The sequence below is a fragment of the Eumetopias jubatus genome, unplaced genomic scaffold, assembly GCF_037043125.1.
Source record: "Eumetopias jubatus isolate StellerSeaLion01/CBP00866 unplaced genomic scaffold, mEumJub1_p1.0 scaffold_3, whole genome shotgun sequence".
In the NCBI taxonomy this organism is placed as follows: Eukaryota; Metazoa; Chordata; class Mammalia; order Carnivora; family Otariidae; genus Eumetopias; species Eumetopias jubatus.
This window is the reverse complement of record NW_028274809.1, coordinates 8728439-8744363: the sequence shown is the minus strand read 5'-3', so window position 1 is coordinate 8744363 and position 15925 is coordinate 8728439. Positions and strand designations below refer to the sequence as shown.

The following is a 15925-nucleotide window of genomic DNA, read 5'->3' as shown; positions in this document are numbered from 1 at the left end:
TGTATCTGTCTCTGTCAAATAAATAAATAAAAAAATCTTAAAAAAAAAAAAGTAAGGTGACTTAATTTCTGCATCTAACCATTTTCTAATCCTGGCAGATTATACTTAAATTGTTTCCTCAAGTATCAACTACTCTCAAAAAGATCACCAGTGACCTATACGTTATCACGGGACTCTCAGTAGTCTCAAATATTCAGTGAATGAATTCAATTTCCAGCAATTCCAAGGACTTGTTTTTGACCATTCCTCCTCATTCTTGATCCCAAATCCCCTCCAAAGCACTCTCTTCCTGCATGTTTCATGTCATTTTCCTACCTCTGTTACTCTCCAGGATCTTAAAAATTAGCTGCTTAACACCTACTCATCTCTCAAGATCCTATCCCAATGACAATTCTGAAGTCTTCCACAACACCTCCAGCAGTAGTCAATCTTCCTCTGAGATGCCACAGCACTTTATGCTACTTAGGCACTTATCACAGTGAGTTCTGATTGTTATGGTCCCTTTCTCTCTCCCTTACACAATAAAACTTCTTTGGATACGAAAACTGGTTTATCATTTTGTAACACGTTAAATAAAGCCACACAAAGACATTCCTGTAGTCAGAACCTTAAGGTTCTGCCTTTATCTCAGGGATAACCTCTCAATCCTTAATTTCCCATTTATAAAGTGAGGATAGTAATACATAGAGTTGTTGTGATAATGTAATAATATATCAAAGTGCTTTGAATAACTGAAAAAAACTATATCAGATATTAGGCCACCCCCTTTCTTCTTGTGGCTATATCTAAAGTGTTATTTATATTAAGAGTTATTTATTTAGTTCTCTAGACTTTATCTAAATTCAGAGACAATAATTGCTCTCCAGGACTCTGAATCAGTGGATCCACAATGCACTAAACAGAATACTTCATCAATACTGAGTATCTAAAAGAATTGTCTGAAAAACAAAACGGAAATGATGTCTTGTTTTAATAATATCAAATTACAAAAAATGTTTTGCCTATTTTAGGTGTAGCACATATCTGAATAGAATTACTTGCTGAAAACAATCCTTGTTAATTAAGAATGACTGTCACCAAATCAAAGAATTGCAGTGTTGGAAAATGACTTGAGTCCTTCTGGAGATTAATCTAACACCTTATCTGATGCACACGTAATTTCCCTTGGCAATACTCTTGATGGACAGGAACATCCATTTGCTGCTTAAAATACTTTCTGGAAAATGCTTTTTTTTTCTCTTTCAGGTAACTCTAATTGTTGGAAACTGGGCTAAATAAACTTTGTCCCCTATAACGTCTACCCTTCTCTGAGAGCCACAAAGAACACATTTAATTCTTTCTCTTTAGAATAGTTAAACTTTAGAACACTCATGTCCTTTGCTTAATTCTTCATCTTCAGGTCAAACCTTCCCATTCTTGGACTACTGTATATATGACATGATTCTAGTGCCTCTCCTCTGGACCAGGTGCACTTAGCCGCGACCCCCTCATTGTAGACCAGACAAGTTCCTCTCATGTGGGACTGTTACCTTCTTTATGGATATTGGACTGTGAGAAAATATACTTGTTTTTCCTCTCAGCTTCAAAATTATCATCAGGTCAAAAGCAAAAAAAGAACAGTACTCTTAAAATCTTGAAAATCTGAGTTTTAAGTATTCAAGCAATGGTTGGAACCTTTAGATTACTAGTCAGGATGGCCTTTAAACTACCTTCCTATGATGCTAAAGCTCAGGAATAGGGATAGGTCTGTACATTCAGAAGTCAAATCCTCCTGTACCATGGGGATTTGAGGATGCAGAGCGCTGACAAGGGAGGCCATGAGCCAAAAGTGAGGTCAAGCTTAATAGGAACCCAGAGCTGCCAAACCTCAGCACCACTGCTAGCCCTTTATCAAATACAGTGACAATATAGCCAGAATTTTTCATGGGAGTCTTACCATGTTCTGTTCCATTTCTCCAGAAGTTACTATAATGTTTCACTATAAACCATATACAGAATCTTGAAAGAAATTTAGAAGATCTGAAAAAGACTGTATCTACTTATATTCCAAATTCTTTTCTAAAATGTGAAAGCAGGAATGCCCATTTAAAAATCCTAAATCATATGATCAATAGGACATCACTTCATTTAATCCATTCAGGGTAACAATAACAACTTCTCACCCTGGGAAACACACTACCAGTCACAATCTACATGAAGTTTAAGCCTGGACAATCTGTGATCAACAGTGTTCACTGGCTTTCTGAGTGCTATGTCTTAGTTGCTTTCCCAGAGCTTGAGTTGATAAACAAAACTTGTTATTTTAGAAAATCATAAACCTCAAACTCATTTTTAACACTTGGCCAAGGCATCTATTAGGGAATACTGTTATTCAATAAAAGTTCAACAGTCCACTATTTTTAATAAGGAAATCTAAATGAATAGAAGATTTAAAGCCAACTATTTTTGACTGGAAGTAAAGTCAAAGATCAAGGTGCTATGAGAAAAGGATATGGGGGATCCAGGACCAAACTATGGAGACGGAAAGCAAGAAAACAAGTGAAAGGTACTTTCAGAAACCTTCTGAGTCAAACTAGTTCCTTTTCTGCTAAGCTGTCATAAATTGAAATGTAATTAGTTCCCAGAAAACAAGATAAACACTAGGCATACATCAATGCTTACTAATTAAATCATTTCTTCAAAGAGGCAAAACAGAAATATTACAGTTTCTCAGTAAGAGAATAAGAGGAAGAAGGCACTGGTTTATCTCAGAAAAAAACTGGCTTTGCAGCAATATTAACACCAGTTACTGTTATAATGTTAATAATTTTTAATAAAACAAATAATAATATAGTTAACATTTATTACTTACTATGTGCCAGGCCCTATACTAATTGCTTTATATGCAGTATCATATAATTCTAACAACACTCTGAGGAAATTATATGGATACTGAGGTTTAGAGTTTGAATGTTAAGGTAACAATGGTGGAGGCAGTAAGTCTTAACCTAGAATCCACACTTTTTTTTTTTAAGATTTTATTTATTTGAGAGAGAGAGAAGATGAGAGAGAGAGCATGAGAGAGGGGAGGGTCAGAGGGAGAAGCAGACTCCCCGCTGAGCAGGGAGCCAGATGCAGGATTCGATCCCGGGACTCCAGGATCATGACCTGAGCCGAAGGCAGTTGCTTAACCAACTGAGCCACCCAGGCGCCCTTTTTTTTTTTTTAAAGATTTTATTTATTTGACAGAGAGCAGAAGCTGGGGGAGTGGCAGGCAGAGGCAGAGGGAGAAGCAGGCTCCCCGCTGAGCAGGGAGCCTGATGTGGGGCTCCATCCCAGGACCCTGGGATCATGACTTGAGCTGAAGGCAGTCGCTTAACCAACTAAGCCACCCAGTCGCCCTAGAGTCCACACTCCTGACCACTGAACTACTGCTCTATGCTCTGCTGCAGTTACAGGTAAACTTTCTCCATAAAAGCTACACACACACAGCAAGTGAAGTGTCCCTTTCCTTCAAACAGTTGCCAATACTGAATATTATTGATTATTCATTCATCATTTATTTCTAGTAGACTCCATGACCCATGTGCGGCTGGAACTCACAACCCCAAGATCAAGAGTCGCATGCTCAGGCGCCTGGGTGGCTCAGTCTGTTAAGCGTCTGGGTCTGCCTTCAGCTCAGATCATGATCCCAGAATCCTGGGATCAAGGCCCGTATCCAGCTACCTGCTTAGCAGGGAGTCTGCTCCTCCTTCTCCCTTTGCCCCTCCCCCAGCTTGTGCAACCTCCTCTCAAGTAAGTAAAATCAAAAAAAAAAAAAAAAAAAAAAAAAAAAAGAGTTGCATGCTCTGCTGACTGAGCCAGCCAGGCACCCCTATTGTCAACCTTTTAAATTTTTGTCAATTAATTGGGAAAAAAGAGACAGTCTGTTGATTTATTAAAGTTGAACATCTCTTAATTTATTCATTGGCTATTTGTAGTTTTGTGAACTCTTTGTTCATATCCTTTGCCCATTTTGAGTTAAACATTTATTTTTTTTAAAGATTTTATTTATTTGAGATAGAGTGAGAGCGAGCAAGAGTGAGAGAGAGCACAAGCAGGGGGATGGGGCAGAGGGAGAAGCAGGCTCTTCACTGAGCAGGGAGTCAGACACAGGGCTTGATCACAGGACCCTGGGATCATGACATGAGCCTAAGGCAGACACCTGACTGAATGGGCCACCCAGCCACCCTAAACATTTATTTTATTGATTTGTAGGCAGTTGTTTATTTTTTTTATTTTTAAAAGATTTTACATATTTATTTCTTTATTTACTTATTTATTTTAGAGAGGGGGAGAGAGAGAAAGGCAGAGAGAGAGGAAGAAGATAAAGGCAGAGGGAGAATCTTAAGTAGGCTCCATGCCCAGTGCAGAGCCTGACACGGGGCTTCATCTCATGATCCTGAGATCAAGACCTGAGCCAAAATCAAGTCAGATTCCTAACTGACTAAGCCACCTAGGTGCCCCCTAAAGATTTTATTTTTAAGTAATCTCTACACTCAACGTGGGTCTTGAACTCACAATCCCAAGATCAAGAGCCGCATGTTCCACCAACTGAGCCAATCAGGTGCCCCTGTAGGCAATCATTTATATTGTAGGTATTATATTAACTTCTGGATTATAAGTAAATAGGGGCAATTAGCTAATCTTCAAAGAAAAAGTTAAATTACTACTTCATACCTTAGACCAAAGCAAATTCCATATAGAATAAAAATAGTAAAATTATAAAAGCATAATCTTTTTTATGGTAGTCTGTCAATTTCTTGATATTAAATTTTTTTTAAGATTTTATTTATTTGACAGAGAGAGACACAGTGAGAGAGGGAACACAAACGGGGAGTGGGAGAGGGAGAAGCAGGCTTCCCGCCGAGCAGGGAGCCTGATGCAGGGCTCGATCCCAGCACCCTGGGATCATGGCCTGAGCCCAAGGCAGACGCTTAACGACTGAGCCACCCAGGTGCCCCTTGATATTAATTTAATCAAGTTATATACAGGTTGGGGCACAAACTATCCTCATAGTTGAAAATGTGTCTAATTTTTGACTCCTCCAGAACTTATCTACTAATAGCCTATTGTTGACTAGAAGCCTTACTGATAACATAAAGTCAATTAACATGTATTTTATTTGTTATGTGTATTGTGTACCATATTCTTACAATAAAGTAAGTTGGAGGAAAAAATGTTACTAAGAAATCATAAGGCAGAGAAAATACATTTATAATACTGTTTACTGTAGTTATTGAAAAATTCTTGTGTAAGTGGACCTGCATGGTTTAAACCAGTGTTGTTCAAGAGTCAACTGTATTGGGGCACCTGGGTGGCTCAGTTGTTAAGCGTTTGCCTTTGGCTCAGGTCATGATCCCGGGGTCCTGGGATCGAGCCCCGCATCGGGCTCCCTGCTCAGCGGAAGCCTGCTTCTCCCTCTCCCACTCCCCCTGCTTGTGTTCCCTCTCTTGCTGTGTCTCTCTCTGACAAATAAATAAATAAAATCTTTAAAAAAAAAAGTCAACTGTATTTATACTGAGGAAGAGCAGTTTGAAGAGGCAGAACAGTGCATTATACAGACTACACTAGAAAACTTCTGTTAAGAGGACTGAGACAAATTTGTCATGAAAAGCAATTAAAAGTAAAAATCTTTGGAAATTATTAACATGGTAAATTTATTATTAAGAGAAAAAATTAAGTTACAAGATAATGCTTATGATTCAATTTTTATAAAAGCAAATAATTACACTAGCTACATTGGAAGGCTATATTAAAATACCAATAAAGGTCATTTCTGGGTGGCTGGAGTTTGTAATAGAAAAATTAAATACCATTTTATTTTTATTTATTTATTTTTTTAAAAGATTTTTATTTATTTATTTAACAGAGATAGAGAGCATAAGTAGGCAGAGCGGCAGATAGAGGGAGAGGGAGAAGCAGGCTTCCCACGGAGCAGGGAGCCTGATGTGGGGCTTGATCCCAGGACCCCTAGGATCATGACCTGAGCCGAAGGCAGCCGCCTAACCGACTGAGCCACCCAGGTGCCCAATTAAGTACCATTTTAAAACAGCAAAGAAATTAGATTTCTACCACATATCATTTGTGTAAAAATATTCCAGGTCATTAAAAAGAGATGAAAACATAGAATATTTAATCTTGGGATAGGAAAGGTTTTTTTGGGGGGCGCCTGGGTGGCTCAGTTGGTTAAGCGACTGCCTTTGGCTCAGGTCATGATCCTGGAGTCCTGGGATCGAGTCCCGCATCGGGCTCCCTGCTCAGCGGGGAGTCTGCTTCTCCCTCTGACCCTCTTCCCTCTCATGCTATCTCTCATTGTCTCTCAAATAAATTAAAAAAATTAAAAAAAACGTTTTGTTTTGTTTGTTTAAACAATTAATTTAATCTGTATTGCAAACCTATGAAGTAGATACTATGATTTTTATCTGTTTGAATATTGAAGAAACAGATGGAAAGAGACAGTTGAGTGACTTGCCCAAGGTCAGAAAGGTCTTCTTATGACACAAAAATGCAAGGGTGCCTGGGGGGCTCAGTTGGTTAAGCATCAGACTTTTGATTTCAGTTCAGGTCATGATCTCCAGGTGGAGAGATCAAGCCCTGAGTTGGGCTGCACATCAGCGGGAGTCTGCTTGATATTCTTGCCCTCTCCCTCCACCGTTTTTCTTGATTGTGCGTGCACTAGTGTGTGTAGTGCATGGCACACACACACTCTCTCTCTCACTCAAATAAATTTTTTTTTAAAGATTTTATTTATTTATTTGAGAGACAGAGAGTGAGAGAGAGAGAGCCCAAGAGGGGGTATGGTCAGAGGTAGAAGCAGACTCCCTGCTGAGCAGGGAGCCCGATGTGGGACTTGATCCCGGGACTCCAGGATCATGACCTGAGCCAAAGGCAGTTGCTTAACCAACTGAGCCACCCAGGTGCCCTCTTTTTTTTTTTTTTTTTAAAGATTTTATTTATTGGGGTGCTTGGGTGGCTCAGTCGTTAAGCGGCTGCCTTTGGCTCAGGTCATGATCCCAGGGTGCTGGGATTGAGTCCCACATTGTGCTCCCTGCTCAGTGAGGAGCCTGCTTCTCCCTCTCCTCCCAGCTGTGCTCTCTGTCGCTATCTGTCCCTCAAATAAATAAAATCTTAAAAAAAAGTACATAAAATGCAGAAGCCACATGTAAAATATTGATGAATTTAAAATGGTAATTTAAAATTTGTTCAACAGGAGTGCCTGGGTGGCTCAGTCAGTCAAGCATCTGCCTTCAGGGTCCTGGGATCAAGCCCCCAGTTGGGCTCCCTGCTCAGTGGGGAGTCCACTTCTCCCTCTCCCTCTAGCCTCCCCGCCCCACACCGTTCATGCTGTCTTTCAAATAAACTCTTAGAAAATAAATAAAATTTGTTCAACAAAATAGGAGATGAGCAATACATTGATGGAAAATATTTTCAACATACAGAACAGGCAAATGATACTAAAATAAAGAACACCTACAAACCAGTAAGAAAAGTAAAAAATTCAATAGTAAAATGGGCAAAAACAAAATCAACAAGGAATTCACGGAAAAGAAACGGCCAAACAGAAGATTTTGCAACTTCTCTAATGATAATAAGAACTATTACTGGGATGCCTGGGTGGCTCAGTCGGTTAAGCATCTGCCCTTGGCTCAGGTCATGATCCCAGGGTCCTGGGACTGAGTCTGCTTCTCCCTCTGCCTGCCCCTCCCCCTGCTGGTGCACTCTCCCTCTCTCTGACCAATAAGTAAAATCTTAAAAAAAAAAAAAAAAGCTACTACATAAGGTTTACTAGGCATCAGGTGTTTTTCTAAATGCTTCAGCTATCAACTCATTCAATCTTCACAACCCTATGAGATAAGTACTATTTTATCCCCATTTACAGACGAGGAAATTGAGGCAGAGGTTAAAGGAGCTGCTCAGGGCCACACAACCAAGAGCACAGGGCTGGGATTCCAACACAGATAGTATATAGCTCTACAGTCCAGAATCGCTCTTAGCCACTATGCTCCATTACCTGTCCAGGGATCTCGGTATCCAGGGAAATACAAATTAAAACAAGGTATCACTTGTCTAAATTGTCAAAAATATAAAAGACAGACACAGTCAATATGGAAATGAGCATTGTCAACATTGTTGGTAGGAGAATATAATGGCGCTTTCTTTTGGTAGAAAAAACTTAACAAATACAATGAAAGTTCAGAAAAACAATTTACCCAATAAAAAAGGTGGACAATAGGTAGTTTTACTAAAACATTGTTTTTTTCCCCCGAAGGTAGCAGCAAATTCTAGAACTCCTTTCCCTTTCTCTCTTAATCCTCAGATGTCAATAAGGGCTACAAGAGGATGAGCATCCTCTTACTCCCATGCTAACTTTTTTATGTGGCTGCTTCCCTGGAGATTTAATCAGCTCAGGTCAAACCTTCTCCGAAAGCCTGTTTCTTAACACACTAACGTCATCACTGAACTGGTTAATTCACCTGCCCTTCCTGTGGGCTGATGTAGGTTCTGCTTTCTACTCTTTTCCATATTTGCCCCTTAGCCTCTTTTTTAACAGCTTCAAGAGCCCAAACTGAGGTAAGAAGTTAAACTTTCCCTTTCTGCTTTGTCCGAAAGCCATTAAGAAGATTCATTCATGTGTTCGGCAATATGTTAAATCCAATTGGACAAAAACATCGCTTCTGAAATCTCTCAATTCTCCAGTCTCCTGTTTTACTGTCTACAGCATACAAGTTTAGTAACAATATAAGTTATTAAGGGAAAAATAAATCCATGTGACAGCTTTTCTAACACTTCAGCCATCCCTATTTACTTATAGGTGCCATTATGAAGAGAAACACCAAAAGGCACATGGAGCTATAAAAGAGGCTGTTACTAAACTTCACTACATAAAAGTACTGAAAGTTTATAAGGAATGGCATTATGCCTAGGTAATAATGCCTTCCGTTTTTCCGAAAGCATAGCAGGTCAGCTTCCATTTGAAACTTTTCATTTGTACATCCAAAACGTCCCGTAAACTTATTTGCATTTTGTTCTAAAATTTACTACGAACTTGGTCTCTGATGGTGACAACGCAATTAAAATTTACAGGGGTGAAATGCCTATTGTGAAAACACATAGGCAGCTCAGAGAAAAGTGCTTCACTAAATCTCCTTTAGGGGAGGAGATCTAAAGTGATGACTACAATATCACGGAGAATAATTTGAGAATGTTCCCTTTAGTAGGCACAGGATGTAAAAAGAGATTAAGGTCAGCAGGAAAATCTGAAATTGGAATGTCCAGGATTGCATTTTTTCATCCGCATCTTATGGTTACAGATCGACACTCCATTAAAACATGAGACTTCCTCACTACTTTAAGGAGCGAAGGTTGCACAAGCGGCACTACAGGCCCGAGGCAATGATTTCTCTATCCTGCTAAATCCTACCGTCTCCCCAACGTAATCAAATAATTGCTGGACAGCTCCACCTTGTCTACGCGTTAACCACACAAACGCGAGCGAGCAGATACCTTTGCCAGGAGTCCCAGTGCAACACCAAAACACCTCAAGGCACCTCACGCACGACTTTAGGGTCCTCACTTCGCTGGACAGAAAAGTCCAAAAGCTGAGAAAGAAGCAGCCACCATCCAATGCCTCAAAAGGCCAAGACAGAGTTAAGATGAAGTCGATCCCGGGCTTCTCTTCGCCCACCTTCCTCTGCTCCAGCCCTGGAAGGAGCCACAAGTGAGGCAGAGAAGTTGTGGAAACAAGGCGGGGGTGGGGTGGGATGGGGGAACGCGGGAGAGTTTAGCACAAGCATTTGCATTTGTCCCACACAAGGTCACTCGCTCCGAGTCACTTTCTCCTGTTCCCCCGGGGGCTTCCCGCCAAACGGGCTGCTGGGCTTCCAGGGCAGCTCACCGCGCCCCCTCGGTCCTTCCCTGTGGGCCGCAGCCCCTTCCCGGCCTCTGGGTACGGGCCGAGGCTCGGACCCAAGCCTGCCTCCCCGATACCCGTTTCCGACGCCCGGCGCTTCTCCCAGCCCAATTTCGTCCGGGGCTCCTCCGCCTCCAGCTCCGGGGGCTCCCGACAACGTCCTCGTCCTCCCTCCGGACGCCCCTTGCCCAACCTCCAGTGCCCGGTCCCGCCGGGGGCCTGGACGCCGTTCCCTCCGTCCCCTCCCGCCGAGATCCCGTCCGGTGCCCACCTGGCGCGGCCCCCGCCCCCCGCCCCCGGCCCGTCTCCTCAGCGAGCTGCCGCCTCCCAAGTCCTCCCGGCCCCGCCCCGCTCCCTGGCGGATACAGTTTGAAGCCCCTCAGGATCTCCCTGGCCCGCTCGTCCTTGGCTGACATGATGCGGCGGTCGCCGCCTGCGGCTCTCCCACGCTGGCGCGGCGGAGCTTCGCACACGGTGCCCAGGAACGGAGGACAGAGCCGCAGCCCGGCCTGGAGACCTCGGGCGAGCAGCTGCCGCGGCCAGACCCGGACCGGCCTCTCCCTCCCCTCAGCTCCCGCTTCTGATCCCTTCTCCTTCCCCCTAGTCTCGGAGCGCCCGCCCCAAAGCCAATGGAAAGCCCGCCTCGCCGATTGGCATCCTGGTCAGCCAATAGTAGCACTTAGCGGCTTCGCGGGGGGGGGGACGACGAGCGTCAGTGGGAAGGGCCCTCCCCGGGAAGTCCCGTAGGACAAATTTTTCTTTAGGTCTTGTTGCCTAGAGTTTGCCCCAGCGGAGGGTTGGCTTCAAATCTGCAGAGGCTCGAGGGGCCCGCTCCCTCCGCAGGGCACACTAGGGCTCTGAGATGACGACGGGTTGCACTGTGCGATGTGAGAGGGACTACGTTTCCCAGCATTCCAGGGGGGAGTGCCCGGGGGAACCACAGATCCCAGCACGCAACAAAGAGGCCCAGGGACTACAAATCCCAGCAGTCCCTGCACCCTGTTCTTCTGTAACTTAGACTCCAGTGTGCCGCGCAGTGTGCGCAAATTCATAAACCCTCCTTCAGCTTTGGGGTTTCTGAATTCGGAGACTTGAAACTGTGCGGGAAGACCCCCTTAACTCTCAGAGGAGGATGACAGCCCAGAGAGAGGTAACCTCTGTTTACATGGAACTCAGAAATCTCCTGCAAATCATGGTAAGGCTGCAAACAACAAACAAAACACTGATTAAACCACGGAAGATAATATGACAAAATGACTCCTTCAAATCGTGCTTGTCTGTTGGTCTGGGGCGCCTTTTACTTGTTTTGCAGGGGTTTCTGGTGTGCTCCTGCGTTGGACTGGGAAAGATATCGATTGTATACTCAGAATATCCATACCGGAAGGGATATTAAGAGAATTTGCCAATCCAACTCCTCTTGTTTTACATACGAGGAAACTGAGGCCCAGAGAGGTGAAGAGATTGTCCACCGGTTACAGCAACTTGGGACCGAGTTAGAATTCGGCTCTAAGTCTCCTGACCCGCAGTCTGCGTTGTTTACACCACACTAAGGTGGCGATATTTTTAGCAACATGGCTATGTGATTATCATTCTCCTTGGTGAAGTTTCCCCATCTAGGTTGAAACACCCAGAGGTTAGGCAAGCATTCATTTGGTGGATTTCCTGTTAGAGAAGGAGTGTGATGTTTGTTTATCTTCAGTCTAGGAAGGACTTAGTGGTTTGATTTGTTCTTTGTTCGTTGCTTAAGGTGATATTTAATGTGATTTTAGGAACTAGGTAAAATTGTGTAAACTAAGGTTTCCTTGGACATCTACTATCTCTTTCCCTAGGCCTTCCTTCCTCTTCCCGTCCCCCTTTCACCCATCTAGCCACCCACCCAATTTTTCCTTCCATTGTAATTCAACAAAGAGTCTTTTCAGGTTTCCGGTAAAGGGTGAAAGGCATTGTCACAGCCACCAGGAAGATAACCATCTAGTCAGGAAAGAAAGGAGACTGCTGAGATTCAAGATGAGCTGCAGTAAATGTCATAAGGGAAAGGTCATCAGAATGCCACAGAGGTTCTGATGGAAAGATTAATTCCAGCTGGCAAAACTGATGGAGGAGGTGGCATTTGAATTTGAAGGATGGGTTGATTTTTTTTTCTGCTAAAAAAATTTATCTTGAAATTTTTTTGTTAATGAGGTATGATAGATGCAGGAAGGGCACTGTTTTTATATATGTATACACCTCTGTCACCACCCCCCAAATCAAGATATAGAACATTTCCAGCATCCCTATGCCCCTTCCCAATTGGCACTGCATCCTCCCATCCCGACAACCACTCTTCTGGCTTCTATTACCATAAATCAGTTTTGTCGTGAATTTCATTTAAATGTAATCATACAGTATGTACAGTAGGAGTCTGGCTTTTTTCGTTAATTATTTTTGTGAGATTCATCCATGTTGTATGTAGCAGTAACTTTTTTTTTTAATTGCCGACTAGTATTCCATTGTATGTATCTAGCAATATTTGTCTATTCTGTTGATGGGTATATAGGTTATCAGTTATCAGTTTTGGGCTTTTGTTAACAAAGCTGCAATGCGCATTCTTATAGGTTTCTTTTTGCAGACTCTGCACTCATTTCTAGGAGAGGAGTAGCTGGCTTATACAGTATGCATATGATCAGCAACAGTAGTCGTTTTTGCCAGTTTTCCAAAGTGTTTGTATCACTTTGGCCTTCACCAGCAATGTAAGAAAATTCTAGTTGACTTTTATCCGTGTCAAAACAGGGTCTTACGAGTCTTTATAACTTAGGTATTTTGGCTAAATGTGGTATCTTTTTTTTTTAAAGATTTTATTTATTTATTTGACAGAGAGACAACGAGAGCAGGAACACAAGCAGGGGGAGTGGGAGAGGGAGAAGCAGGGCAGAGCTCGGTCGTGATCCCAGGGTCCTGGGATCGAGCCCCGCATCGGGGGCAGACGCTTAACGACTGAGCCACCCAGGTGCCCCTAAATGTGGTATCTTATTAATCGTTTTTTCTTACATCGTCTCTGGTGTTGAGCACCTTTTCATATGCTTTTTGACTATTTCAGTGTTCTCTTTTCTAAGTGCTTTTTCAAGTCTTTTGCCCACTTTTTAAGTTAGGCTTTTTGTCTTCTTATCCTTATTGATTTGTAGTTCTTTATAAAGTTTGGATATGGAGTTCTTTGATACAGGTTTCACAAATATCTTTCCCAAGTCTGTGGCTTGCCTTTTTAGTCTCGCCCTGGTGTCTTTGATAAACAGAAATTCTTAATTTTATTTTTTTTAAAGATTATTTATTTATTTGAGAAACAGAGTGAGCGAGCGAGAGAGCACAAGCTGGAGGAAGGACAGAGGAAGAGGGAGAAGCAGGATCCCCGCAGAGCAGAGAGCCTGATGCAGAGCCCGATGCGGGGCTCGATGCTTGGCTAGATTCCAGGACCGCTTAACCAACTGAGCCACCCAGGTGCCCCAAGAAATTCTTAATTTTAATGTAGTACAATAGTTCAGTGTTTTCTTTTACGATTAGTGCTTTTTTGCATTAAGAAATCTTTGCCTACAGCGTTGGTAGGATTTTAACAGACAAATAGGAGGGAAGAGCATTGCAAAAAAGAAGAGAGAGCAAGCTTGAGCATAGGCCCTGGTGTTAGAGAGGGAAGGTATAAGTTGTGTTGGGCATGGGAAGGCCTAGAGTTTGGGCTTTAAGAGGGTGGGGCGAGACAAAGCTGGAAAGATTGGAGGGGAGCATCCTGAGAAGGGTTTTCACTGCGGCCTTGGAGTCTGGACATTATTCTGGAGGAAGTAGAGGTACTGCCAGAATATATACGAACTCAAACAGAACTTAGTTGTCTTCTCTCCACCGCCAAATTTGCTTTTTCTCCTCTGCAGCCCCATCCACTTAACACCACCTCCAAGACAGCTCTGGCCATGGTAGCCAGAATCCTGGGTGATATCCTCCTGCCCTATACCTGCCTTCAACTGGTCACCAAGTCCGGCAGATTCTATAGTCTAAATGCCTCCAACAATGTCCTTTCTTTTTCATGCCAACTGCTACTGCCTTTGTTCAGGATCTCACAATCCCTTATCTATACTATATCAATCACCTCAAGAATTTCCCTGCCTCGGGGCGCCTGGGTGGCTCAGTCCTTCGGCTCGGGTCGTGATCCTGGGGTCCTGGGATCGAGCCCCATGTCGGGCTCCCCGCTCCGCAGGAGGCCTGCTTCTCCCTCTCCTGCTCCCCTCTCTGTCAAATTAAAAAAAAAAAAAAATCTTTAAAAAAAAAATAAGTTTCCCTGCCTCCAGCTCTCTCCATATCTAATCCATTCCTATAGCAGCTAGTGTGATCATTCTAAAGTGTCAATTATTCACACTTCTCCACAGGTCAAAAGCCCCAAGTAACTCCCCAATGCCCTTAAGATAAAATAAAAACTCCTTTGCATGCTTACACTTTTTGTGATTTGCTTGCTCATTCTTCCACGCTCAACTCAAGCCTCATCTCCAGAACCGTGCCTTAAATCACCTCTCCCCAGAGCACAGGCAGGAGAGCCTTATCTGTAGCACTAGGGTGCCTGTGGCAACTGTCTGTCATAGCCAGAGGTCTGTCTCTCTCAGAGGCTGTGGGCTCTCCCAGGTAGGAACTTTGCTGTATTAAGGCTTTTACCTGGCATACTGCTTTGCATGTGGTTTATTTATAAGACCCTTGATGTCCTGACTCCAGGTCTGTAGCCCTTACTTCTCATCCTTGAACCTTGGGTTTCAGACACTCTGGGTTTCTTTTTTGCATTAGTATATGCTACACAGAGCAAGCCTCTGTGACTATGATCTGCTGCCTTTCCCCCCCCTTTTTTGCTCAGAAGATGCCTGTTTTCTCTTAACCAACATACATACTCTCTTCTGTGCTTCCAAAGTATTGTCATATCTCTCTCATAGCACTTAAAACATTAAAGCTTTTTTCCCCCCTTTTTTTAAGTAAGCTCCATACCCAATGTGGGGCTTGAGCTCACAACTGGAGATTGAAAATCTCATGCTCTACCAACTGAACCAGCCAGGCACCCCCACATTGAAACTTTTTGAGGGCAAGAACCTTGTCTTCTCTTTATATAACGTTCTAGAACACAGATATTAGAACAAAACATTTTTTGAATAAATCAGTGGGTTGGTGCTAGGCTCCTTTGCATTTGTCTGACTTCTGCACTATGATTCACCAAAATCAAATAGGGTTCTTTTCCTTGTCTTCAAGACCCGAAAGTCTGTGGTGTGTACTTTAAAGGAACCAGCTTAAGTGTTAAGCTTTGTAGCATTCCTTAGCCATCTTCCAGGAGAGTTGCTAAGTACCAAATGCCACGCTACTTTTGTCGTTTTGCTCACAGAGCCATTGTTGGCTCAACGCATCTCTTGCTTATTTTAAAACTTTTTCTTTTTTTTTTTAAGATTTTATTTATTTGAGAGAGAGAGAGCACAAGCAGGGGGAGCGGGAGAGAGAGAAGAAGACACCCCGCTGAGCAGGGAGCTCGACGTGGGGCTCGATCCTAGGAGCCTGGGATCATAACCCAAGCCGAAGGCAGACGCTTAACCAACTGAGTCACCAGGTGCCCCTATTTTAAAAATGTTTTCTGAACAGAGGTCACGAATATGGTCTTTGGCTTCCCATAGCCTGGGGTCCAAAGCCGACCTTGCCACTTAACTAGCTATTGGATTTTTAAGCTTAGAGTTATGGTAATTCAACTAGACAATGTACACATCTGGCACATGGGAAAACTCTCAATAAACGGGAGTTGTTATTACACTTAATATGTCTTTGTATCCCGGGGTAGCCGCAGCTGCCGTAGGGAGCTCCTGAAGAGTAAAGCTCGGCCAAAGCGGTGAATTCGAGCCCAGGATGGTGATGGCGATGGCGATGGCGATGGTTTGGGCCCCAGCACTGCCTGGACTGCATTCCTCTCTTCAGGCTCCTCTCCACCCCGCTCCTGGGCTACGACCCACCTCGAAC

At 43.2% G+C, this 15925-nt stretch overlaps 1 protein-coding gene and 1 long non-coding RNA gene across 3 annotated transcripts in view; one reads left to right on the top strand and one right to left on the bottom strand.

Moving 5' to 3' along the window:
- PDE6D (phosphodiesterase 6D) overlaps window positions 1-10519 on the bottom strand; it is a 53945-nt gene extending 43426 nt beyond the window's left edge. For both annotated transcript variants that reach the window (XM_088021507.1, XM_028105303.2), the window contains exon 1: window positions 10298-10519. In XM_088021507.1, coding sequence (XP_087877633.1) covers window positions 10298-10347 — 50 coding nt within the window. In that variant the 5' untranslated portion in view covers window positions 10348-10519. The remainder of the gene's footprint in view (window positions 1-10297) is intronic.
- Window positions 10520-10780: 261 nt separating this feature from the next.
- Window positions 10781-15906, top strand: LOC148164657 (uncharacterized). The gene is made up of 3 exons (XR_015767834.1): window positions 10781-11126; window positions 15367-15524; window positions 15750-15906. It is a non-coding gene; the product is annotated as an uncharacterized LOC148164657 (long non-coding RNA).
- The last annotated feature ends 19 nt before the right edge of the window (window positions 15907-15925 follow it).